The sequence below is a fragment of the Mauremys reevesii genome, linkage group 1, assembly GCF_016161935.1.
Source record: "Mauremys reevesii isolate NIE-2019 linkage group 1, ASM1616193v1, whole genome shotgun sequence".
NCBI lineage: Eukaryota > Metazoa > Chordata > Testudines > Geoemydidae > Mauremys > Mauremys reevesii.
Window position 1 is genome coordinate 55329773 of NC_052623.1, and position 27546 is coordinate 55357318.

A 27546-nucleotide genomic window follows, 5' to 3' on the forward strand; every position below is an offset into this window, starting at 1 on the left:
GGAGTTACGGAGTCGACATGAGCGTGTTCGGGGATCGATATATCGCGTCTAGATGAGACACGATATATCGATCCCTGAGAAATCGATTGCTACCCGCCAATACGGCGGGTAGTGAAGATGTACCCTAACTCAAGGGTAGGAGGGGAAGGGGGAGGGCTATGGAGAGAAAATAAATGCAGGAGTTAATTGTCAGAAAACATCCTCCTGATGCTGTGTCAGCTCCACCAATCACTAGAATTATTTACTACAGGATTTTACACTAGATAAGAAAACTGTTTTCCAAAGGTTGTCACGCTCACAGGGTGATTCCAAAACACCTAGCAACCTAAATAAAAAAAGACAACTGTTAGCTATTTTTCTGCATGAGAAAAATTAGAACCCACAGCCCTGCCAAGACCATACCCCACAGAAGCAAGACCAACCATTCTTTCTTTCTTGGAAAAAACAGAAGTGTAGTTCTCTTCTGTAAAAATTCGACACCTTGTCTATGCCTTTCCTACACCTGTCACCGAAATATACCATGAGACACATCTGCTTCCTTTAGTGATTTAGGGTATATCTACAGTGCAAGAAACCAGCTATGGCTGGCCCAGGTGAGGTAACTTGGGTTCGCAGGGCTCGGGCTGTGGGGCTATAAAATTACAGTGTAGACGTTTGGGCTTGGGCTAGCCTCTGGGATCTGAGACCCCACAACGGGGAGGGTCCGAGGGTTGCCAGATGTCCAGTTTTCAACCAGAACACCCAGTCAAAAAGGGACCCTGGCATCTCTGGTCAGCACTGCTGACCGGGCTGTTAAAGTCCGGTTGGCTGCAGCAGCGCTGTCAGGCTCCCAGCCCGGTTCTGCATGGCTCCCAGGAAGTGGCCAGCATGTCCCTCCAGCTCAGTGACAGCCATGGGAGCTCTATGTGCTGCCCCCACCATGAGCACCAGCTCTGCAGCTTCTATTGGCCAGGAACCATGGTCAATGGGAGCTGCAGGGGCAGCGCCTGCAGGTGGTGGCAGCGCACAGAGCCCCTTGGCCATCCTCCACCTAGGAGCCAGAGAGACTTGTTGCAGCTTCCTGGGAGCTGCCTGAGGTAAGTGCCACCTGGAGCCTGAACCCCCCCCCCTCGTGCCCCAACCCCCTGCCCCAGATCTGAGCCCCCTCTTGCACCAAAACTCCCTTCTGGAGCCTGCACCCCCTTCCCCTCCTGCACCACAACCCCCTGCCACAGCCCAGAGCCCCCTCCCACACTCCAAACCCCTCACTCCACCCCCCACAGCCCTCTCATCCCCAGCCCCACCCCAGAGTCCGCACCCCCAGCCAGAGCCCTCAGCCTGTCCCAGTACAGTGAAAATGAGCTGTGGAGGGAAGGGGATAGAGTGAGCTGGGGGCGGGGCAGGGGCCGAGCAAGGGTGTTTGGTTTTCTGCAATTAGAAAGTTGGCACAAGTGTTTTATTGAAGGGTAGACGTACCCTAAAGTAAGTTTACTACCTTTTATTCCTGTTAGCAGAGCAAACACAATTGAGAGTGGAGTAAATAATCTTTCTCTTCATATGTTCATATGTTATGAATAGAGCTGATTGGAAATTATCCATACAAATGATTTTCTTATAGGGAAATGCAGTTTCTTCCAAATCTAAATGTTCTGGTTTGACACACATCAGAATATTTCATTTTTTGAAGTAACCTGAAATGTTTTGTTTAAAATCAGTTCAACCAAATATTAAACTACATTTCCCTGTCAGTGCATTGCTTTATGGGAGTTGTAGTTTGGGCCCCCTTCTCTCCTAAGGGGTATGCTCCCCAGAGAACTAAATCTCCCATAATGCAATTCAGATTTCCCTCTGATCAAGCTACATGGTGCATTGTGAGACCCATGACTCTGGATGCATTATGAGATATGTAGTCCAGCTAGGGCTCCTGGCCCTTAAGGGAAAATGGGGACATCAGACTTCCAAGCCACAACTGCCATGAGGTAATGCACCACTGTGGGAAAGTGTAGTTTAATACTTAACTGACTCAAAATGAAGCATTTAAAATCAGTTCAACAACCCAAAACATTCTGACTTAGGGAATGTCAAAATCTTTTGTTTTGATCAAAAATGTCAAAATGAAATGTTTTGACTTTCCAAATTGGAATTTGTTGGAATTCCATTCCATGAATAATTTTGAATTTTTTTTCTCTCCCAATTTGGGATGAAAACAAATACTGAAATATAGGAATTTCCCAGTGGATAGGAATTCAGAATTTCACTCAGCTCTTAACTATGCACAGAGTTGTACAAAGTTCCAAAGTTCCAGGAACAATCCTTTATTATGATAAATATTACCGTAATATAAATAATAGAGACCTATCATGATGAGGACTAGGGTTGCCAACATTGTATTTTAAAAATAAGGGGCTGATTTCTTAGCACCTGTGGCTCACTCCTCCTCTCGATCATCATTAGTAGTAGTAGTAGTATTAATAATAATAATAATAAGTAGTAGTACTCTCCTAAATTCACCTGGGGTATTTCTTGTTGCTTTTTGCAGAACTCAACCACTCTCAATCTTGTACAGAGATGAAAAAATAAGGGATGTCCCTTGCAATAAGGGACTGTTGACAACCCTAGGACCCCATTGTGCTTGACACTGTACAAATACTGACAGACCCTTCCCTGAAGAGTTTTACTCTGTGACGCAGGCATTGAAGGCCATGGATTTGCAAAGTCTCATTAAGGACCGTATTGGGACTGTTGATCCTTTAGAATTGGTGGTGGAGTGAGAAATAAAGAACGCAGCTTGACTTTCAGATCTCAGGTTCAGGTTTCAGGGTTTAGCACTGAAAATAACATGTTTATCTGTAAACTGAACACATTTGATCTGGAAGTTGTTGAAACACAGTAAATATAGGACTCCACAATGCCATTTACTTCTACTTTTCAGAGAAGACCCACACTTAGGCATGTCTTTATTCAAAGATGTACTGGTTTAACTTGGTCAGTTTAAAAAAATGAGTTACTTAAATGGGTCCATAACCCTACATGGACACTCTGAATTCAATTTAAACCTGGGTTATATTGATTTAGCTTGACTCACTAAAGAATTAAGTTAAACTAAATCAATATAAACCAAGTAAAAATAGAATTAAGAGTGCCCACACAGGCTTTTGTACACATTTAACTCAATCAGTTTAAAAAAACACATTTTATTAAAACAGTACAACTCTAAATATAGAGAGACAGTTATTAGAAAACTTTTCACTCAGAAAATATAAATATTGTAATATCTTGATTTTCAAAGTAAAACAAAACTGAAAAATGCTAAGGAAAGCTGAAACAGACTATGGGCAGGGCCGGCTCCAGGCACCAGCCGAGCAAGCTCGTGCTTGGGGTGGCATTCCGCCCAAACCTAGGGCAGCATGGCCGCTTTTTTTTTTTTTGTTCGTTGCTCCAGCCACCCTGTAGGGGGCGGTGGCATGGAGGAGGGGAGTGCCCTGCAGCAAACTTGGCAGGGCAGCCCGCGTCCTTCCCTCCCCGCCGACCAGAGTGGTGCAGAGCCCTCCCAGCAGGCGGCGTGGCGGTCAAGGCTGCGGGGTGAGTGCCCCGTTGAAGTGCTGGCTGCCTCCCTTCTCTCTCAGCCCCTCCCATGCTTTGCTGCTCTGGCTGTGCCGTGTTTTTGTTTTGTTTTCACCCCCCCACCCCACTCCCACTTTGCTGCTCCGGCCGCGCCGTGTTTTTGTTTTTGTTTTTTCCCCCCTGCTTTGCCACTCTGCCCCCCCCCTTTTTTTTTTGCTTGGGGCGGCCAAAAAGCCAGAGCTGACCCTGACTATGGGCCCAAACTTGCAAACACTCACATGAGTGGACTTTAAGTATCTTTCATTCCAGAGACTTTCCTTCATAGCTTTTCATCAACCATACTGCACAAATCATAGTAGAACTAGGCTTATCTAATGACTAAGATCCAGGGAAGCACATCCCTCGGCCCACGCCACTTCCTGCAGCCCCCATTGGCCTGGAATGGTGAACCACAACCAGTGGGAGCTGCAATTGGCCGAACCTGCGGATGCTGCAGGTAAACAAACTGTCCTGGCCCGCCAGCGGATTTCCCTGATGGGCCACGTGCCAAAGGTTGCCGATCCCTGTTATAGAACATACTTCTATACATTACATATGACATGTCATATTTTTTAAATAATTGCATTCTGGATCTTAGTCATTAGATAAGCCTAGTATTCCATATGTCACAATGAGGATAACTTAGATTGAATCTTCTTAAGAGTATTTGTTTTCGGTTTTAATTAATAGCAGTGATGTAGTGGATTTCATTGCTCACACAGAATTACTTCATTTTGTGTGCATGATGGATTCAAAGAAAATTTGTGTTTTGTCTCAAGATTTTCAATTGCAGGAGTATTTTAACAGGATTTTGTGGCGTGTTCAATTATCAAAACTTTTGTTTTTATTTTCTTAGTATTTACATATTAAATATTTTACCGTTTTCTGTTTCAATTTTAGCTCCTTTCCTTCCCAGACCATTCACTTCAAGAGGCAAGTCACATGTTTGTGAGAACTAATGACTAAGATAGTCCAGTCTATTGTAGCCAGTTTCTAATAATAAATTGTTAATCAATGGTATTGCAATCAAACCAGTTGTAGTTAAGTGATAATCCCTAACTCTTCTGTATCCTTAGTAGTTTTTTTTTTCTTTTCCATTTTCTAATGTTGTAATTTCATCTAGGAGCTTAAATATGCAAATTTACTAATAATTTGTTTTTCTCTAAGTAAATTATTTTTTTCATAATGAAAAATATATTGGTATGTTACTTCATGGTAAATTTATACTTTCAATGTGGAATATGTATTATCCAATCATTAGTATTGTCTTTACAACCTTTTTTTTTTAAATATATATATCTAGAGAGAGAGAGAGAGAGAGAGAGATCAAGCTAAACTAGAAACTGGAGAACAGATTAAAATAAATTTCAAACCACCTGGATTACGTGGGTTTAAAGTTTTAGGAATATATTCAGACCTCTGCTGCATGTATACAATTCCCATTGACTTCAGTAAGAGCTTGTGCACACATCTGAGGGCAGAATTTGGCCTTAGTGAACCTTTGGAAAGATTCTGTGTCCCATGAATCCTAAAGTTAGAAGGGACCACAAGGGCCATCTAGTCTAACCCATTGCCAAGGTGCAGGATTTGTTGTGTCTAAACCATCCAAGACAAATAGCTATCCAGCCTCCTTTTGTAAACCTTCAGTGAAGGAGATTCCACAACCTCCCTAGACAGTATGTTCCATTGTCCTACTGTTCTTACAGTTAGCAGATTTAGATTAAATCTCAGGAAAAATTTACTATGCTGTAGGTTGAACCCAGTGCCTCTTGTTCTGCCCTCTATGGCAAAAGAGAAAAACTCTTATCTATTTTTTATGGCAGTCTTTCAAGTCTTTGAAGATTACTATCATATCCCCCTCACTCTCTTCTTTCCCGAACTAAACATACTCACTTCCTTCAGCCTTTGCTCATATGTCTTGCATTCCATCCTTTTAATCATCTTGGTCTCTCGTCTCTAGATCCTTTCTAGTTTCTCTACATCCTTTCTATACATTGGTGACCAAAATTGTACACAGTACTCCAGCTGAGGCCTAACTAGCGCCAAGTAGAGCCATACTATCACCTTCCATGACTTACATGCTATGCTTCTGTTAAACTAATGCAATTTTAGGTTGCCCCCCTTTTCTTTTTTTGCAACAGCATCACATTGCTGACTCATGTTGAAGTTGTGATCCACCACAACTCCAAGATCCTTCTCAGCAGTGCTGCTGCCAAGCTAGCTTTGCCCCTTTATGTATTTGTGCATTTCATTTTTTTCCCTAAGTGTAGCACCTTACTTTTATCTTTGCTGAATTGCATTGTGTTATCTATAGCCCAGTTCTCGAATTTATCAAGATACCTCTGAATTCTAGCTCTATCCTCCAAAGTATTGGCAAGTATCCCCCCTCCTCCAGCTTTGTGACCAAAATTGTCCGGCTGCTTTGAATTTAGTCAAATTGGTCAGAAGATCTCTGATTTGTTTTTTACTTATCCCAATCTGCATTCTTTCATCATAGAATATCAGGGTTGGAAGGGACCTCAGGAGGTCACCTAATCCAACCCTCTGCACAAAGCAGGACCAATCCCCAACTAAATCCCCAAATGGCCCCCTCAAGGATTGAGCTCACAAACCTGGGTTTAGCAGGCCAATGCTCAAACCACTGAACTATCTTTCCTCTGCATCAGACTAGCTTGATGTTGAGCTTTAGTATTACATCTTTTAAGAACTGCCAGCCCCTGTCAACTCCTTTTCTTCCTAATTGGTCTTTCCATTGGACCTTGCCTTAGTCAGTTAAAATCGACCTTTCTGAAGTCGAGCATCCTTGTTTTGTTGTTCTCATGCCCTCCTTTCCAAAGGATCTTGAATTCTATCAGATCATGATCACTTCCTCCCAAGTTTCCAACCACCTTCACATTCGCAGCTAATTCATCCCTGTTGGTCAAAACCAGATCCAAAATGGATGACCTCTTAGTTGTTTCTTCAACTTTCTGAATCAGAAAGTTGTCCCCTACACACATGCTAAGAATTTGCAGGACAAATTATGTTTTGCTGTGCTAATCTTCCAACAGATATCATGGCGGTTAAAATCCCCCATTAATACTAGCTCATGTATGTTAGCTAATCTTATTACCTGTTGTAACACTTCCTCTTCCTGATTTGATGGTCTGTAATAGACCCCCACCATAACATCGCTACTGTTCTTTTCCCTTGTCATCCTCACCCAGAGATTCTCAATACGTCTGTCCCTCACATTCTCTTGGATTTCAGAGCAAGTGTCTACGTTCTTGACATACAGTGCAACACTTCTCTTTTTTTCCCATACCTATCCTTTCAGAACAAGCTATACCCCTCAATGCTGGTACTCTACTCATGGGAGTTGTCCCATGATGTGCATACATTTCAGCTGCATCGTAATGTGGCATTTGTAACCTTTCAGAACTAACAGTTAGGACCAGACAGACAAAGTAGTTCAGGCAATATTTTTGACCAGTCTCTAAATAGTGAGTAATATCTGGGCATGAATGAGAGAGAGGAAATAAAGATGGGAGTAGATGAGGCTCCAAGAATATATGCAGAGGGAAAAGTCAGCTGGGATGGACCAGCCACAGGTTTTTATTCGCTGTGTAGACATACCCATAGTGGATGCATTTACTTCCTGCCCTGGGCTATGAAAAATAAGTTGGATCATGGGAATTGGACAGCTTGTAGAATTATTAATGAGATACAGGGCCTTTCATTTCCAGATCTGTTCAAATCCAGATGAGATTGATAGCAAGCAAAAGTTAACATCTATTTGGTGGCCTATGCAAAATTACTTGTTTGTCTCGTTTCAGTCACAATCACAGACATCATTACAATTTTGAGCAATTTCCAATTAAAATTGTTTTTGTTGAGAGAAAATTGGAACAGTTCCAAAAGTTCTAGTATGTTAAAACTATGTAACGTTATCTAAAATAAACAAGTAAATCATTTAACCTGCAAGGGATATTTTCAATCCTTCATTTACATTTCTGACAAGATTTTAGGAGCCTTACATAGGGCCAGATTCTGTTGTAAAAACTGTCTTGCTTCCACACTAGGGGTACAATTACAAGATTACAAAGCTTCATTAAAAAATAAATACCCTCGGTGGTGGAGAACCTGAGTACGATTTTTACTGAATGTATTTTTTATATAATGGTAAACTGAATTTGGGGAGAAATGCATTTTAAAATGTATTCAATGTTAGTAGCATCTCTTGTGCCCCAAATCTGCAACGGAATTTTCTTTACTAGGACTCAACTATACAGATCTTCTGCTAAGTTATGCACTCTATATAGCTTTCTCTTGACCAATTTTAACGAATACTATAGGACATCTTTTGATTTCCCCTTTCCTCAGTTTCATCAATTTCTCACTCTGACCAGTGCAGGTTGCATTTCTTCATCCATTCCTTACAATCAGAGTTTTCATTGGCCCTTTACTTTATTGTAGCCATATTAGTCTTGTGGTTCCAAATATGGAAAGTTTACTGAGCCAGATTTTCAGTCTGTGACTGCTGTATATTCAAATTTTGATCCTTAAATCAACATGTAAAGAAGGAAATAATTTTTGTACATGAGTTTAATTTAAATTCAGTCATAAACTACAGAGAGAGAGAGAGAGAGAACTGCTGTATAGCCGTTTCCTACTTGAAAATATCAAAATTAACAATGTCAGAAACATCCTATTTTTAAGCATTTCAGCATTTTAATCAATTTGGTTTCACATTATCCAAAATATTCTGTCAAAGTTTATGACTCCCAAGCACAACTTTGAAGAGCTCCTCTGACCTTGCCTTTCTCCTCCACCCCGTCCCTAAAAATGTGTATTCTTATCCATCCATTTTGGATACTGAGCTCCCTAGTGGACTGATGCCTACGCAGCTGGGTTCCCTAACTCCTAAAATGGCATCTGGATTTCTTGATGCCCCTGCCTCCCAACTGACTAGTTGGTTACTCTGGACTTATTATCAGGGTTGGGGTACAGAGACAGCTTTTCATGTCCTCAGGGCTCTCCCCTACTTAGCAGATAGCCAGGATTCTAGGGGACACCATTCTCCTAGTTCTGATGGGTGCAGGATTGTTTTAATACTGTCTCTGCAAATGACCAAGCAAGCAAAGCCTCTCAGCTCCCCAAGAATCACTGTCTCAGTGTACTCATTATGTCATTGCATTGTCTAGGCCCTATCCAAACTATAGCCTTGTCTCATGCACTCTGATCTGCACAGGCAAAGCCCCAACAACTTAATTGGGCTCCATGCAGGTGTAAGAATCTGCCTACACAGATTAGATTGCAGGGCTGTAACCTAAATCTAAAATTATGTTAGCAACAATTGTGTTTAAACAGAGTTAAGTTACTATAGTCAGAGTTTTACTGACCAGTATGGACAGTGATTTTTTTTCCTGAACATTGTTTTATAAAAAGTAGTCAAGGACAAGGAGGTAGCAGCACAGTCTGCCTGCCACTGGTCTCCAACAAAATCCCTGTGCTCACTGGTCAAGGAAATCATGCAAGTGTCAACTGTGTTCAAAAACAACTGTCAGTAAAATTTCAGCTGCTGTATGGACAGTCCCCTAAAGTTAGTCCGCAAAGGGGAAATTGTGTGCACTTTTACAACTTTTTCAGTTTAAAATAAATTTGAAATAATCACTCTATTATACCCTTGACACCTTTTACAAACATGTACATAATATATAACATACACAAATTCAACAGCTCATTTCTTCCCCCAAAATCCAACATGCATACAGCTAGTAACCAGTCAAATTACCCGACACTCCCTTAGCATACTATCCCTCTGCCATCTTATCCTTTCTTTCTCCACAACTGGAGGAAATAAAAACCTTGCACATGGCCAGAAGGTAGTGGAATGGGCTATTTCACAATTCCAAAGTTGAAGTCCTCACAGTTTGATTCTATTCAGTAAACGTATTGGCATGACAAGCTATACTACTGTTGCCAAAGAAAAAGACAGACCCCACAGATAGCTCTTCAGAAGCAGGTACAACCCATCAAAGTTATTGCTACATGGTATGTTAGGTGTTTGATCCTGTGTCCATTTGTTATGAGATTCAGTTTCTTATCCAGGGCAGGTTGCTGTGTAGCATGATGCCACCTTGGCTGCCATGCTCCCTTTTCCCAGAATCAGGTGAAGTTTTTCTTTTTCACTTTTTGATGTGCATCTTTTATTATTCCTCATAGAGAACGGCAATAGTATCACAAAAGAAGAGAAGTGGTTTCAAAGATAGGTAGGTCCCAGATAATTTAGTTCAAAGTTTCAAGTTCAAAAACAATATTCTAACTCTCCCTGGAGGCCAGCAGGCAGCCAGTGTAGATCTTGGAAGATTGGTGTAATACTACTCAACAAGTAAGCTGCTCTTTTTTGGTCCCAGCCTCAGTTACTGTATGGTTTTAAGGTGAAGTTTCATGCAGAGCACATTGTATTAGTCTAATCTCGAGGTGATAAATGTATGAATCATGACAGTGAGCTCCAAATCTTGAATAGTTACAAGCTCCTCGCCACATGCAAATGATTAAGTACAGTCTTGGCAATCACTGATACAGGATCATCTGGCAGCAGTTGAGACAGAATCTTAACCATGTCCTTGAACTGTGTTAAGTCCATGTGAACTGTTCAAGGCTTTAGCTTAGTTCAAGGACATTGTTAAGATCTCATCTACACACAAATTGGAACCATGCTTTAACTGCATCAGTGGGACAAAACATACTTCAGCTAGGCCCCATAAATTGTTGAAGTGGTGATCCTTTAGACAAGCCATTGGTTGTTTCCACTGTGGTGGGGAAAGAGTGCCTGATTGAAGTGAGCTCAGCACACTATAGGCATGATGATCATCATTAAACACACACAGTCTACTGAGAACCATTGTGCTAGCCAGAGTCACCATGGTTGATGGTGCCGCACCAGGCATCATGTAGTAAAGTTCTCAGATCTGGCACAATCCTGCAAATCCACAAATCTCTGAGACAGCTGCATGGGCAGAACCAGTTGGGATCAGGGCACACAACCCTTCATGAATCAGTAGAGTTTTCTAGAGCCTGGTGTGGCTGGGGTGTTTTTGTCCATTCTAGTGACGTGGCTGACAAGCATGCAGTGCTGATTTGAATATGAATGATTAAAGGAAGGTCAGATCTCTGTGAGATTCTGAAATTTTTGACAAAGTCAAACCACTTTATGCTCAGGATTTGGTGCTGGCAGCACATATGGAATCTCTAGTCACTCCATGTCTGCCTATAAGAAGATCCAAGTTCTTACCCATATAGCAATGCAGATAATAGAAAGATTTGATAGATCCTGATCTTTGTCTCAGCCATGGGTGGCAAGAATCATAGATTGGGGGAGGCTGAGCCTCCCCAAACAGCCCGGTGTGACCCTGCCCATGTGCTGCCTGCCCGGCGCTCCAGGGCTGTGGGCTCTGGGGGTGCTCGGGTGGCCCAGAGCTGGGGCAGAGGGGCCGGTGGCCGCAGTGGGGGTGCTCTGGGCTCCGGTGAGGGAGAAGCCTCGGGCAGAAGGGGAGGAGTTTGGAGCTAGCCTGCCCCAATGGCTGGTTCACCCACTGCCCATGGTCTCGGTGAAAACATTTTTGCATCCGTAAGCAAGACATGGACTTCATGAAGGAGGTGGTGAGTCCTGTTCGTCAAAAAACATCAAATTTGCTGTGACCATTTGAACTCTGCTTGCAGCGTACATAGATGAACTCAACAGTGCTCTCCATGATACTCATCCCTATGTGCATTGGAAGGTCTGCTGGCCCACCCCAAGGCACCTTTGAGTAGCTTGGGTGGAATACCATCAAGCCCAGAAGAATGTCCGTTGCATAACTTTTGGATGGTCTTCATACTTTCTTGGGTAATGGAGGATCAGTGTTCATCCCTGGCTCTGCAGCTGTGAATTTTGCCAGGTGATGTAACCCGGACAGTTATCAGCAGGTGCATAGTTTGGCATGTTTTCATAATGTATTTTCCATGTGTCCAGGACCTCATTCATCAGTGGCTTAATCCTGCACCATCCAATCATGGAGTTTTTCCATCGACTTAAATGGGAGCTGGATGAAGCCTTATATCATGGATGCCTTACACCATATTTTGAACAATATAAACAGGACTATACTTCTATGAATATCGTAAAGCACAACATTTTCCGAAAAAATAGCATTTTTACATTTCTCTCTAAACAATACCGAGAAGATATATAATTCAGACAAAAATCTTCCTTTGGATGTATATATGTGGCTCTCACTGAAATGGGAGCTACATACCTATACATTGTATGGCAGAATTTGTCCCATCATGTTTCAAAGAGATGCCAAGTATTTTTTATAATTGAAATAAGATTATTTACTTGCTGTTTACTTCATTCACCATTGAAATATTTAAACCTTTTTTACAATTTTTTTTACCCTTCATGCAAATACATTTGTTTGTTGTTATGACACTACTCATGAGAGCTGAGATGCTAAAATTGTTTCATTGTTGCCTTTGGAAAGATCATAAAAGTAGTTCTTTATTATTTTTTTAAAGTACCTTAATAGTGCAAAAATGGAAAAAAAAAAACTTGGGTCAAACTTTAGAATTTGAAGTCTATCTGTTCAGCTTGATAATGTCCATTAAAAAGAAGCATCATATAACTTTCCTCACCCTTAATATAAAAAATGTCAGTTTGCAGGCAAGGACAAACGCTAGACATAATGGGTTGTAGTGGGGAGGAGGGATTAAACTAATGTTTACTGGTGATTGAGAGATAAGAAGAAAGCACAGTAGTCTAATTTAGAAGCTGGTTATTTTTACAATCAACAAGTTGGTCAGTACTAGTGTGTGTTGAACTCTGTTAGTGACACTTTTTAATGGGTGCTGAATTTACCATGTCCTATAAGATGGCCTTAGCTTTTTAAGAAGTGTCATTGAGTGGAAATTAACTACCACTTCTTCCTGACCTTATAATAAATGAGGTCTGACTTTCTGATGTGAGAAATTTCAGGATATTGACTGAAGAATTCTTCTGATAATGCTTTTTGGGGTCAGATTTATAAAAGTCATAGGAACAAAGATGGCTAAATCTTTGAATTCTGCACATCAGTTATATAAATTTTCTTATAGTTGTACAGTTTAGCTAGCTAGCTATATCTAGATCTTTTTCATTAGTTTTGGTTCCCTTGACTCCAAATCCCTTTCCCTTCTTTTTTATTTGGTGCCTAAAGCTATTTCTGCTTCTATCTTTATTCTGTGATTATATAGTTGGATTTGGATTTTTTTTTAAATTTAAAAAAAAGTTTCAGTGCACATTTTAAACCAGTTATTTTAAAGTGTGAACCCATTTCAGATATCTAGTTTTAGAACTATTTTAAATTGTGACATTGTCAATTTGCTCAACTTGCTCTTTACAATTAAAGCATGAATTATTATTATTTGTATTTAGAAATTGTAGTTAATTTCTAAGAGGTTTAGGTCATGTGCACATTTAGAGTTAAAGAAATTAAATGATGAAAAGCATAGTAGATTTACAGTTCAGATAAATGACTGTTTCTGATGCCATCTTTCAACTGAACACAACATTTAAAAAAAACAGGTTGGATTTTTATTTTAAAATAGCAAAATCTATTTCATATGTATAAAATATGTCTCTGTTTTTGATACCAGAACTTTTTTTTTAATTGTATACTATATATGTAATACCAGGTCATCAAATTAAAATGGCATACAAAAAGGTGTGCTTTTCGAAGTTATACAAAACCAGATTTTCCATTTAAACTACCCACATACAAATTAAATTTCCTTTATCTACTATTTTCAACTCTCAAATGTTCCTGTTGAGGTTAATAGTAAAAAAACTGTGCCAGCTATGAAAATATTTTTTCATAATCCAACAGGTGCACTGAAAACATATTTCCACTTAGGAATTATTGGGCACTCTCATTTTAGCAAATACACCTGCAATGTAAACACCAACTTCTCTTTAGCTCTTACCATTAAAAACAACCACCTCAAAGCACTTCTGAGAAAGCTGAAATCTTTAAGATAATATTTCAGAATGTTACTCTTGTTGGGCTTTCATAAAAGGCCAGATTCCAGAGAAGTAATTGTATCGATGTTGTTGTTTTTTAAATTGTAAGCTATCCCTCAGTTCCTAAAACTTTTCATTTGCATTGACCTTCGTTGCTAGCCTTATAATACAAGAAACCAACTCCCTGTATATCAAAATGTTAACGAAGGGAAAAAACAGATACTGATTTCTGCGTTTGCAGTGGAACCGCCCAATCCCACGAGTATTTACTTTTGAAAAACAAATATTACTTTTAAAAAGTGTATATTCGCTACATCGTTTGTTTTAGAAATGTAAATCACACGTGCCTACCACAGGGGACACACAAGGCTGAAAGTCCTACACGTGAGCCGATTAAAAAACCTGTGGATCTAAAGTGAATTCTTAACTGTAAGTGTTCGTTGCGTTTCCTCCGTTACGCTGTTGGCCCCCTGGTCTACTTCAAAATGGTTGGAAATGTTCAACTAAATTATACTTGAAAAGATATTCTCTTTTTAAGCATCCAAATTCCTGACAAGCGTTTCCACTGTTCTTTTTTTTCCCCTGCTGTTCTAGCGATAACAGGGCGTGGTGGCCTGTCAACCCATAAACAATCTCCAAATTGTATAGTGAAATAGTGCAGGAAAACAGTTCCCGTCTTTCCAGAGCTCAGGTGGGAACATCGTGTTTTTAGTTGCAGTTTAACATGCACTAGGAGCAGATTTAGCAATATTCACTTTTGTAGCTGCTTCCTAATGCCCCACATATCATATAGGTATATCCTGGGAGGGTTCATTACTCTGCGCGTTTTTATTACTATGTCTGTGCTTGAGATGCATATTTGCTTACAAACCAAAAGCACAGTTCTCCAATCCCAAAGGTTATTGGGTTCGATTGGTAGCTGTAACTCGTTCTCTCTCCAAAACCGAATGAGCCCATCAAACTCTTTCTGGCGTCAGGTGTGTCGCGCTATTGTTTCACTAGATGGTCGCCTGTGTTTTGGAAAAGAACCCAAAGCTTCCAGATAGCTGGGTACCATATGGAAAATCTGCAGTATTTTGATTATGCCTTATGTAAACATTTTAATATCGGATCCTTAAAATCCAGAGACTGTCCCAAAGGGGATTAAAACATAATCCTCTCTCTCTATAGCTGTAGTGGATTAATTTCGTATTCTCTCAGTGGCTGGTTTGCTCCCTGAAGGCTACAACAAAAAGACTCAGTGCTCCTTAAACGTGCTATGGAATTGGAAGTTGTAATTGGAGATTTCCAAAGGACTAGTGTAAAAATGACACACTAATAAGACTGAATATTTCATTGTGTCGTCTTTGGGGGGAGGGAGGAGAGACGGCTGCAGGAATTTTAAAATCTTTGTTCCCTGTAACAAAATAAGAAATCCCTTACACTTTATTCAGAGGAAGCGCTCATCTTCTCTGTGGAAGGAAAAATATTTCATGAAAATTATCCGTTTTCCTTAGAAAATACAATAACGGTTATTCGTAACAGTATTTGCATAGCTCACTTGTATTACGTTTCTACAAATGTAGAATGTCGTTTGAATATAGCTGCACTATTTTTTGGTCAAAATCACTTTACCGTTTAAGGAGCTCTGAGTCCTTCTCTGGAAAAAAAAATCTGAAATTCACTGATCCCTGAGTTAAATCACAGTCTTGGAAGTGAAACCCTCCTGTCTTGTAGCACGTGAGTGTGTGTGTGTGTGTGTGTGTGTGTGTACGGGTACGTGTGTGACTCTGTGTGTATATATACACACACACAGAGTCACACACGTACCCGTAGGAATCTACTCACGATGTTCCCCTATTGTCCTTGTAGATTTCTGGTTATAGGCTTTGGCCTTTTGACCATTAAATATTAGTAACTTTGTTTTTATTTTATTCACATAACACAAGGGAAAGAGAGGTAATTGGATTAAACAGATGATCTTCCTTCTGGGATTCAGTAAGGCCCACTAATGTCTCCTTAAAATGATAGAATATCAAGTTGTTTCCAATATGCATCATCTTAACGCAGTTTTCTTTTAGCACAAAGGCCCGTAAACCCATTGCTGTGTGTATAGCATAATGAGTAGGGAGGGCAACACGGCTGCTCTGGTGGTACTGTTGGGTAAGGGTTAAAATAGGGGTGGGAATGGTCTGTTTAAGAGGGCAAGTGGTTCTGCAGGGCAGGGAGCTGCTGTCCATATAGATAGATCCTCCTCCTATAAACACAAAGAAGAGGAGCCTAGGGAATAGAAACCCAAATCCACTTGTAATCGTACAACAGAATCGGGCATAATTACTTGAGCAACCTAGATTAAGATTGATGAGCCTTTAAAGCGCCGTTGCAGATCGATCACCCTGCCCTTTGCAGAGAGGCCAGGTTTCCTAGCGGCGCGGCGCGGCTGGGCTCGGCTCCCACAGCAGAATAACGGAGAGAAGATGGAGGCTAAAAGCGGACAGGAGCAAAGCAAACCCGCGGCATGTGATTCAGATCAGCTGACTGGAGTCAAGCGGCCACACTGGTTTATTAGGAGATAGAAAACAATGAACTGAAGGGAAACTAGAGTTTGTATCAATATTATCTAGCCTGCCACACTGGGCTGCTGAAAGCTGTCAGTGAAACAGAGAGTTTTAGATTCCCTCTTGTACACACAATAATCCGTGCCTTCCCCTTCATTTATTTTGCAAAGGAAATGACAATACATTGTGCAATACAGTCTCAAACTGGGTGTTTCACCTGACAGTTAGAGATGCGTTGATACACGACTAAGTTGGGCTAAGTGAGTAATGTGAAGTGTGTGTGTATGTAACATATTGTGGGAGGAGGAGAAGATTGTACCGGTGCCTGTTAGCCTTGGTGCTGTTGTGCAGAGCAAGCCCAAAGCTTGTCCTGTCCGTGCCAGTGTGCCGAAACACCACTCACCCCAGCGGGTCTACTCAGTGCCTGGGGATTGCAACTGGAAATACAGCAGGCTGGTGGTCACCTGCACGCTATCCCGATTTTTGTACAGAACATTTTAACTGCATAAATATGACCAGGATCATTTTTTTACATTGAGATGAATAGCTTTTAAAGGGGATATCTATAAAATATCTTGGTTTCACTGAGTTTCCAAAATGTCGAGTAAGCCTGTATTATTTATCCCTCATGTGTCTAGCTATAGATTTCCCCTGCAAGTTAGTTGTGGACTGTAAGAGAATGTTATATTTAATCTATTTTTGTTTAAAATAAGTGAGCTTCCTAAATCACATTAGCAGTTTAACGGCAGATTTACTGAATTCGGATTAAAGATCAGAGCCTCTTTGTATTAAAGCAGAAATGATTTCCTAAAATTAAAACCTCCCGCAGTGCGCCGTAAAGGCTGGCAGTTAGAATACAAATTACCCCACCCCCATTCCTCAATACACACACGGCTCGCAAAGAATGATATTTCGTGTAAAATGTTCTGGTATGATTATTTTAAAAGTTCTTAGCGATGAGATTGAAATAAAAATCTTGCTGGAAAGGTATAAAACGTCGGGTACTGCTTTTTGAGACATCACATGGGGCTATTTGTTTTTCTTTTGTGATGTCTTTTGGTTTAAGCTGTAGACTCGGAGTTAACACTAATGAAAGGGAATGTTTTCGGCTTCTGTAAAAAGTACAGACGGCGGTATTTGCTTTTCCCAGGAAAGCGCAGCTATCTAGAGATGAATCCCCAGACTTTGTGGAAACTATGAGCTTTTGGGACTCCCTTCCCCTGAACCGGCTGACCCTGTTTATTGAGAACAAATTGTAACGTGTCACTGCTACTTGCAGCCTCCTGTATCTAAACAGTGTTGGTGTTAATCAGGAATAAGAAGGTCATGAAAGGAGAAGGAACCCGCTTCTGAGGGCAGTAATTTTTCATTCTACCCCCCCCCCCCCTATGTATTTTGGTCATTGATTCATCTCGGAGTCTCACCCTACCGCTCACAAACTCTTGTCAGACTATTCACGAGAGAGCAGAGTGCTGAGCACTGGCAAGAAAGACATAAAGCAACTTCCAAATGGACTTTATTAGGCGGATTGTTGGGCGCCTGCATTCAGTAAGGAATGGGGGAGGGCCGGCTGGAGTTGCTACGGCCTGACTCCCCTGCCCTTGTCTTGCAGGCCCGGTGGTTCTCAGCACGCCGGCACAGCTCATCGCCCCTGTGGTGGTGGCCAAAGGTACCCTCTCCATCACCACCACGGAAATCTACTTCGAGGTGGATGAGGATGATCCGGCCTTCAAGAAGATTGACCCCAAAGTGAGTAGAGTGCGTTTCCTCGTGGGCTGGGTTGTGTTTACAGTCTGCATGGTCTGAACGCGATTTGTATGTGAAACACTGCCCGGAGAACACAATCGGAACGCACATCCTAGGGTGCGGAAGGTCCCCTCCTCCCCACAAACGCCTCTTACTCCTGTGGGCTTTTACTGTGTTTTATTAAAAAGCGAAATGTATTAATGATGGCAAATCCTCTATTACTTACAGCGTGCGCATTTTTAACAATCTTTCTCTGAATGCCTTTGTATGAACATGGGCAGATTTAGCAGTTAAGCCAATTGCTCTGAAATCCCTTGAGGTAACAGCGGTCCCAGATTGCGGTCCCCTAAGACACAGTGATGGGCTTTTCTCTTGCAGTGGATTTTATAGAATCCTTTTATTTCAAGAACGTTAGTTTCCAAATAGGAAAATGCTGCACGTTTTAATAAATGTTATCTGTTCAAATACTGAAATTAATAGTCTCTTTTTGAAAAAGAAAATGGCTATCGTGGGCCTGAACACGAGCTGATTCTTGGGAAATATCTAATTTTTTGCATTGTTTAATATCACGAAACACCTTGACCTCTGCAAGAGAAGTAGATCCAATCAATTTAAGAACGATTTACATATATTTGACCTGTATTAGCGTTGAGAATAAAAATTTGAATCCGATTTTTTTTAAGTCGAGCATACATATGGTGGGGGATGTGGTGGGGAATTGTTATAGAGATCTATTGGTCACCTTTCTGACATGTAGTTTATACTTATTATTATTATTGCTTTATTCACAAAACAATTTTACCAGTTTCTTAAGTGGGGGGAGGGGGAAACAGAAGATGCTTTTAAAAGTCACTCCAATATTATTTCTTGCAAAAAGACCTTCATTGTAATTTATTTTCAATTATAACTTTTTAAAAAATGCAGTTATCACTTTTGAAAACGTGTTTTAATAAAGTGGGTTTTCTATTGAGGAATAATTTCTGACATTGAGGAACGTGCTCGTAGAACTAAATAAAAAAAAGATTCTTGCACAATAGCCATTGTAACGGTTTCACTAATACCTACCTACTATGAGTTCTTACAACTGGACATTATATCGGCAATTTGCCTAGTTCAGCACTTGTTGACTATTAAAATACTAAGTAAATGATATACGGTGCTATTTTTGGTGTATATTATTTTGTATTTTAATCTTAAAATACTTAGACACATACGTTCTGAATAATCATATGCTGGAGTATGAACAGACAATTTGTAATCACTTACAGTTTTATGGGTGTGCACATGCTATTCTCTCTGAATACCCTCTGAACACAGAGAGTTGATTTCTACAGATGCAACTTGCAATCTTGTTACATCCATAGTGGATTTGTAGGTGGGAAGTTATATTGTTCTTCATTTTATTGCTGCTGGCTTGACCCTTTCACCTGTAAATTTTGCTTTCTTCTTTATTACTACTTGCTCCAAAATATTGATTTTTGTCAGGAATCAGACTCATTGCTCATTCAGTGGCCTTTGCTTCAGTGCTATATTTTGTTTCCTCAGTACTGTTCAAAACAATGCAGAAACATTAACCTAGTAAGGTACAGTGAATCTTTCAAAAGTAAATTTATTTTCTGATGCCTGTAGAAAGTGTTGCTCTGTTAATTACCACACGAAATTGTGGTGCATATGATACACCAACATTTTCTTCTACTACAAAACTATTAGTAGGAAAAGGGCTGTTTCTGTATGATTTGCAAAACATTACATTGGCCTGATTTTCACATAGGAAACTTGATGCAGTTTTGAAACGCTTAACAATATTTATTTTACTTCATTTATTAGCTTGTAATTAAATAAAATCAGCAACAGAAATTAAAATCTAAATCACAAAAAGTCATTATCCAGTGTATTTCAAGTGCATTTTTCAAATATATAATTCCAATATTCAAGCGTTATTATATAAGCAGAATCCAAATTTCTTTTGAATATATTTAAATAACATTTCAAGTATATTTATGGAATGTTAGAAATAGAACAAGCAATATATATGAAACGAAAAATGTAAACTTTTAAGTTCAGACACTTCAAAAGACAATTAACAAAAGTACCATGATAAAATCTACCTTTTTAAATGGTATCTTCTTTAGCAGAAAATGTCCTGAAGTATCCGAAATGGCAATTTAACTTCTGTTCACCAAATCACAAAACACCAACATCCACAATTTCAAAGACAATGTGAGATCACAATATTTGATACAAATTAAAATGTACATTAGGGTTTTGTTCAGATGGCATATCCAAATAGCTTTTACTCACAGAGGGATTTACATAAAAATACCGGGTTTTGTTATAATCCATTGGTGCCGTTTCTAGGCAGAATGGTCACAATCATGTTAAATTACAGCCGAATTTGTTTCCGGGTGTTAAGATACATTTTTCAGGGGGAATTTCAAAACTGTGACGAAGACATGTCATAGTGTTTGCTGTTGTGAGTGTGTGTCTGTGTGTGAAGAGCCTAAGCAATATTCCTTTTAAAGAGAATATTATTAGCATTCTCAAGTGGAAATATTTGACTTTTTGAACAGGAAGTTTAAACTTTATCTGAAAATCAGAAGATTAATCGGTTAGGCCCATATTTTAATTGTCCTCTAAAGTTTTTCCAAACTTTTCGGGTTGGTGAGTATTTCCCTAGCCAGTCGCCAAGTTTGTTTGGCTGCATTTTCCAGGGCTGAATGAGGTTTTCCCTGAAACAGGTCTAAGTTGGGCAAGAAGTAATGTGGGCACCTCCTGCACTGAAGGCAGGAAATGAGTTGCAGTAAAATCCCGTTGAGCCGGTCGCCCAGGCAAGACTCGTCCCAGTCCGATTCACGGGGATGCTTTTCACACTCGTATGAAACCAGAGTTTTCATGTGATAATTATTCAGGGGTTGTCCCGGCAGTTCCAGGTGACGATCTCGTAAGGTTTTGAGGATAGAGAGGCATTTCTTTCTGCAGCCGCCCATCTGCAGTCTGTTCTCCGCTTCTGCGAACTGCAAGACCCAGGCATCGCTTTCGGCTGAACTCTGCTTGCCTGCTAGAGAGTGACACTCCTTGGATAAAAGGTTGAATCCTTCAGCTTTGACCTCTGCTACCCTGTTGGGTCCCGGCCAGGGGATGTGGGGAAGTGGCCAGTGGGCAGCACTCCTTGGCCAGATCCCTGTGCATTTAAAAGCCGGAGTGATCTGCACGACATATCTATCTCTAATTCTCAGTTTCACTTCACTCGTGTCAGCCACCATCTTTACCACATCTCTGTAACTGCATTTATCCACGGCTTGGGCCACCAGAGTCTGAAATCTGGACCGGATTTTGCGAGCAGAAAGGTAACCGGATGCCGTGATGAACTCCACCCAAAGGGACATGCTCCTCTTGCGCCCATCGCTTAACTTTAACACGGCGCAGCCCGGCAAAGAGCCGTCGTCCACAAAGTTGAAAACTCCCATTTGGTTCAGATAAAGGACCACTTCGAACTCTGTGGGAGAAATGACCTCCAAGCCCTCATAGCGGTTGTCCATCTCGTTCAAAGAGCTGATGAAACGCGGCTCCTGCACCTCCACTTCCTTTAGTACGTCCGAAACCACTTTGCAGACTTCTCGGATAGTTTTGGCGATGGCGGCTTTCCTGGCTTGGCATTTCTCGTTGTAGTATTTATTCAGATGATACACCAGCTTGGCCTGGGCCGCGATCATATTGGGGCAGAGATCCGGATTGTATACCGGAGTCTCGCAATAAGCTGTGGGATCCAATGCGGCTGCTAAAGCTGGAGCCAACTTCAGAGGGGAAACAGGCTGCAGCGCTCTGAAACGTAACAAATGTCTTTCAAAATACGCTGTGGCAACTGCTGCTCAGATGCTCTCTTCCTGCCTTTTTAGATCAGCCGCCTCGAAGGGGGGAGCGATATTTTCCTTTCCTTTCTTTTTTTTTTTAAAGGACCATTGAGTGAGAGCAAAGCATTGAGATCGGCACTTCCCCGGCAGCAATAAAAACAAAAGTTGAACTGAGACACAGCAAGGCTTCCAGTAGTCAAAATAATAAACCCTCTTCGTGTGTATTTATGTTTTCCTGTAGAAATCACTGTGTGTGTGCAGGGCTGTTAATCAGATGGTGGGAAAAGTGCAGGGTGTCGGTGTGTGTGTATGTGTCAGGAGAAGCTGGCTGTTGGTTAGTATAAGAGCCCAGATGCTCTCGTGTGGAAATTATAAAGGCAGGGCCAGGCAGGCGGGCGGCCAATCGCCACTGGGCTCGTCACTGCAGCCTCCTTCAGCTCAAACCCGGCTAATTAATCCGTCTCTTGGCTATATATACATGTATATATGTACACACCAACTAAAGGTAGGTGGCTGCTGTCAGAAAACCACCCAAGCCACCTATACATTTGGAAATCAAGAAGAATCTCTGGCCTTTTGGTGTAACTTGAAGTGTATTGATGTTTTGAAAGGACTTGGCAAAACTGTGGTGTTCTGCACTAAATCCCTGTTTGTCTCCTTAAGGCTGAAATGTGAATGCAGGTGTATTAATGGGCATCCATCAACTAGTGAGCTATATAAGGGGGTTTAGTCTGTAAAGAACAGATACGTAAATTCATTAACTCGCTCTTGGCGTCAAATCATGATGTCCTTTTCTCCTGATAGTTGTCTGTAATTACAGGTCAGAAGATTTTCTCTCACGAATTGGCCAGTGTACAAGGCCATAGATTCTCGGCAATGTAGTGTTTGCAGGAATAAAATATTACACAGCACCCGCTAATTAAATTGTTTTAAAGGATGTTCTGACGGGGTATAATCGATTTTAAGGTTATGCAGATATTGCATTCTCTCTGCCTGTTTTTTATATATATTTGTAACCTATGAAGGAAATCTTGCTAAACGCATTTAACAGTTTATTTTCATATTCAGTCTCAGAAGTAGCAGATACTTAGTGTAAATCCTATTTGCTAGCGCTTAGCTTCATTTTTATATTGGATATGTCTCCAATATATTGCAACGCCATATATGTTCAGATGCCTTTCTGGACATTGTTGCAAAATAAATATCTATTAATCCCCTTATCTGGACAGTTTATTTTAATGTGAACTCTATTTGCAAGCTGTGTTTTAATAAATGTGCACACGGGAGGGACATTAGCGAGTGCAGACATGCTGGTAGACAAGTAATCTGACAGTCTGAGTTTTCGTGTGTGTGATATATAATTAAACAAATTTCTTCTTTAGTATCTTAAGTTTCAGTAATCGGTCCTCCTGTTTGCAAAGATTGGAACGACAAACATATTTCGCAGCATCTTCCGTGCTTTGCTTTAAGAAGAAACACGGTTTATATTTATAGCACACGCTCTTTCCTCTAGTGTCTTTAAGAAATTGTAATTTATGACTCAGATTCTTAATTTTTAAATTTACTGGCCCTTGAAATTATTTTCTAAGAAACATCTATCGTCGCAGAGAGATGATTTACGTGCCATTAACGTTTTCCTGTCACTAACCTATTAATGCGGCAAAGTTTGTATCAAAGGTGTAGAAGAGTTTATTTTGTGCTTTGCTTGCTCGATGTAGCGTTAGTGCAGACGCTCCTGTATTTCGGGGACTATTAATCCAGATGAAGAATTTAATGGGCCCTCTGTAACTTTCTACGCACGAATAAAATGAAACCAGGCTTGTCTTTAGACTCCTAACCCAGTAACTGCAGACATCAGCTCACCCTTAAGTAGCTTTCCTCTTCTCAATTGCATCCTAATGTGCCCGCAGCACGTTCTTGCTATTTTTATAAAGAATAGCTACTTTCCATATTCTTCAGCTTTCTTCACTTCATCCAAAGTGTCATGTCCAGGGGACTAAAACCGGGCTGGTGAGCAAGCAGGCTCTGACTCTCTGCTGAGCGGGCTGGGTATTATTTCCAGTGTTAGCCATATAGCTTGGGAGCAAAATGCTTTGCCCCGGTGCTCTCTCAACAACTGCGCTTTGAAAATAAGAAATCCCCACGAGGCCACTCTCCCGGGTCCGAGAGCCTGACGCTGCTGCGGCTCATTCTGCAAGTGGAGAAGGCGGGAGCGGAGCTGCCGCCTGCTGCAGCCCAGGGAATGGGTAGTTCAGCTGCCCCCCATTCACCCCTCACATCACTAACCAATGTATCCTCCTCGTCTCCACACACGCGGTCGCCCCTCTGCCCTCCCCACACCCTGGTACATGCCCTGGCCTAATTCAGGGGGCAGACGATGCTTTCTGATCTCCGCTGTGCCGTCTCCTGCGGCGATTATGTTTAGTCCCCCCCCGCCCCTGTTCGCATCCTGGTGGCGGTGGTTGTGTTTGCGCTACTACCTCCACTAATATGTAGAGTTTCAGCTTTAATGCGCCAATGTAACGCGTAGCTGTGTGCGTGGGAGAGAGAACACCCCGCTATCACGAAGAAGCCTGAGGTCTTTATGCACAGTTAGGGTAATGCAAGTGCTGCATGTGCCGCAATCCCCACCCCCACGTGTATTGGCTATACAATCCACACGTGGCCAGGTGGACCCGGCTGCACGGATGGAGGACCCCCCATCCCACCCACCTTGCTCAGGTCAACCCCCATCGGTTCCCAGGAGAGCTTCTTGTGAACAGAGGCTGCAGCGGGAACAGGCACAAACATGCTTGGGGGTGGGGGAGATTCCCAGACGCTCCATTCTGCCTAATTGCTTCCAAGGGCCCGATCCAGCTCCGTTGAGGACAGTGGCCAGTTTGACTTGAATCGGAGGAGGAGCGGGTCCGAAGTGAAACCGTAGGCAGGCTTTCTTTGGTGCGTTTGAGTGCTCTTTAACTGTGTCTGGGACTTGCGGAGAAGAAAGCCCAGTGCGAAGCTGCAGGGAAATTTGTAGGCCAAGTCGACCTATTCCGACAAAGTGAAGTCAGCTCCCGGCGATTTCCTTAGTAAGAAAAATGAACTTGCTGAATTGTTTCTTACTTCATCTCGTTCTCCCATTGGGCATCTGGATCTGACAATAACCAGCACAAAAGAACACAGGCAGATATGTTATCACTGTTACTAGTAGCTGCCCCAAAATATTAGTCCTGGCTGGTGTGGGACACAGTGACTTCTTTTAGACATTGAAAATGTAAAAATAATTGACTTCGTTTTTGTTTGACTCTGTTTCCACACAATTAAAAAATAAATCCTTCTGGTGGAGTTAAGACATCATTGTTTAAAACTGAAAGTTAAACACTTCAGGCAAAGGCATGTGTTTTCCTCCATCCTTGTCATGGTAACTGCCCCTTTCTGGGGAGATGACACATACTCCAAAGTCCTTCCATTTAATTTAGTTCATCTGCCAACTAATTCAGTTAAATTAAAGTTATATTTTAGAGCGAGAGATTTTTGCTATTTCTAAAAACAAAATAATTTCTTGAACTTTCAGCCAGTGTGCTAATTTGCTAATTATTTAGTACAATCTGTTAAAAATTAAAGTTGTATCTTTCCTGAATCAAAAGTTTTAAAATAAAATGTAAAGGTTTACCTAAAAGCAAGTGAGCAATTTACATAATTATGTTTAGTAGTCACATTTTGGTGATCATTGCAAATATGCAAAAACATAAAATTTATTGTTACATAGGTTGCATTTATTATTAAAGCCTGCCATTAATTTCATTGCACCAGTTTAAAGTTTTATCCATGAATGAAGGAACCCTTTAATTGTTGGCATGGTAAAATCTGTTCATTTTACGAATGTTTTTTGAGCATTTATCTGAGTTTGTTCACTTTGCAATCCTATATTTAAAATGCAGTGGTTTTAGTAAATTATAAAACTATAGAGTGGGTTTTTCTGTCACTCAGTTTTATTTTTAGATATAATGATTTATACTGGAAGAGTGAGATTAAAATCATCTCATTAACATGATGATTGATCATTTGTGATGTTGGGAGTTGGAGGCCTATGAAATAGAGAGGTAAGTTTTCCCAAATTACTGTTTTCTAGGTATTTTTTCCTAATTACTTAGGTCTACCCACTACTACCACATCTGCTGGAAATGCATTTTACATTTAGACATTTCAAAATGTATTGCTTAGGCAGTCCTCTTATTAGCCAAAAAGCCCAATTGTATTGAAAAATGTGTGAATACAGGTATTCTGTGTTTCAGTAAACCTAATTTGAAAATTTCAGTTGCCAGATCATAAATTTCAGCAATACTGTTCTTTCATGTGAGGAAAAAAAGTATAGGTTAGCTAGAATGTACAAGCACATATGTTAAGTGCTTATATTGATATTTCTTTGTATCTCTTCTTATATAATAGTTGTGATTCTACACACAACTATTCATGAATGTAAAATTTTATTTTTTTAATATCTGTTTATTGCATTAGAGAGAGAAAAAGAATATGAAGTTGAGTTTATTAAATTATTTATCCCTGCTGCTGGAGTAGGTTTGAAGGCTGATTGAACGTATCTGATTTCTTGGCTCTTAATTTTTTTTTAATGCACCCTGGCTATTTTATCTGTATCATCCTGCCAGCCACAATACATTTATGTTTTTACACTAGATAAAGTATACACACATTTTTGGAGGGTTTGCTTTAGATGCCACTTTATATAAAATCAGATAGGAAGAATCTTTTCTTGTAATATAACTTGAAGGTACTTTATTATTTATTTATTTACTGTTGACTTCGTTTTCAAACACAGGAAAGAATAAAACAAAGGAGTAAATTTAACAAGGAAAAAGTTCCTATAGTTTCCCCAAAAGTTTCATGTTAATGACATTAATACTCATTATTATATAGCAAATAGGTTTTATATATGAATGTATGTATACAAATATTTTCCCTTTGATTATATTAAATGGTATGCAGTTTTGTGCAGAGCCTTATAATAATAATCTTTTGAAATGAAAAATAATCAATTAGAATTGAATGTTTACAGTACAAGCTATTCATTACAATTGTGACTGCTAAAGAATCTTAATAGCACAATTTGATGTATTATTCCCCTCACTAAAAATAAATTTTCAAAATTAATATAAATGATCTTGTCAGTATTGGACTTTGTCATCCTGGAAATTACAAGAAAAAAATGTTAAAATTTAAAATTTCCCTGTTTTGTATGTTCTTATGTAAAAACAAGTATTAATTTGTTTTCTCTATCATTTTATATTTCAAGAGCAAACACACATTTTGCACAACTGCAAGTTGCACTTTTCGCTGGAAACTGCAGAAACTTTCATATAGGAGAAATGCATTGTATTATTCATTTGGTTCACTTCTATATCAGCTTCATCAAAACCAGACATTTCTCAGTACACAGGATTTTATTTAAGCAATCCAACACTGATTTTTTTTAAAGGTTTCCTACTTTAAGAATGCTCTTTTCTGCTGAACCCAGGGAGGAATATGAAATCAGTAGGGATTAGCGCCTTTTAATCTACTACATCTGTAGTGGGTCATCCAACACTGCAGAATTCTCATTACTGTTTCATGCTGTATATGATTAAGCAACTGAAAGAATTCAGCACTGACCTTGAGAATAAAGCTGTATGTGTTGGATGAGCAGCTTCCAATGACTGCATGTCTAAAATAACCTTTCCTCTTGATCATTTATATTTCTGAAATTTACTGTGTGATGGAAAGACCAAAGAAGTAGAGAATGTAAGTAAATCAAAACCAAAGTGCAGTAACATTT

At 40.3% G+C, this 27546-nt stretch overlaps 2 protein-coding genes across 8 annotated transcripts in view; one reads left to right on the forward strand and one right to left on the reverse strand.

The window, feature by feature from the left end:
- The window catches only part of NBEA (neurobeachin), an 831523-nt gene that overhangs the window by 566957 nt on the left and 237020 nt on the right, over positions 1 to 27546 (forward strand). For all 7 annotated transcript variants that reach the window (XM_039530859.1, XM_039530876.1, XM_039530902.1 and 4 more), the window contains one exon: positions 17753 to 17889. In XM_039530859.1, coding sequence (XP_039386793.1) covers positions 17753 to 17889 — 137 coding nt within the window. The remainder of the gene's footprint in view (positions 1 to 17752; positions 17890 to 27546) is intronic.
- MAB21L1 (mab-21 like 1) lies at positions 20065 to 22149 on the reverse strand. The gene has a single exon (XM_039530923.1). It carries the CDS (start codon positions 21597 to 21599, stop codon positions 20520 to 20522), a length of 1080 nt encoding a protein of 359 aa, XP_039386857.1. The 5' UTR covers positions 21600 to 22149; the 3' UTR covers positions 20065 to 20519.

Excerpts from the sequence above, each read along its gene's own strand:
- MAB21L1 (XM_039530923.1), bottom strand. The coding sequence starts at position 21,599 with ATGATCGCGGCCCAGGCCAAGCTGGTGTATCATCTGAATAAATACTAC.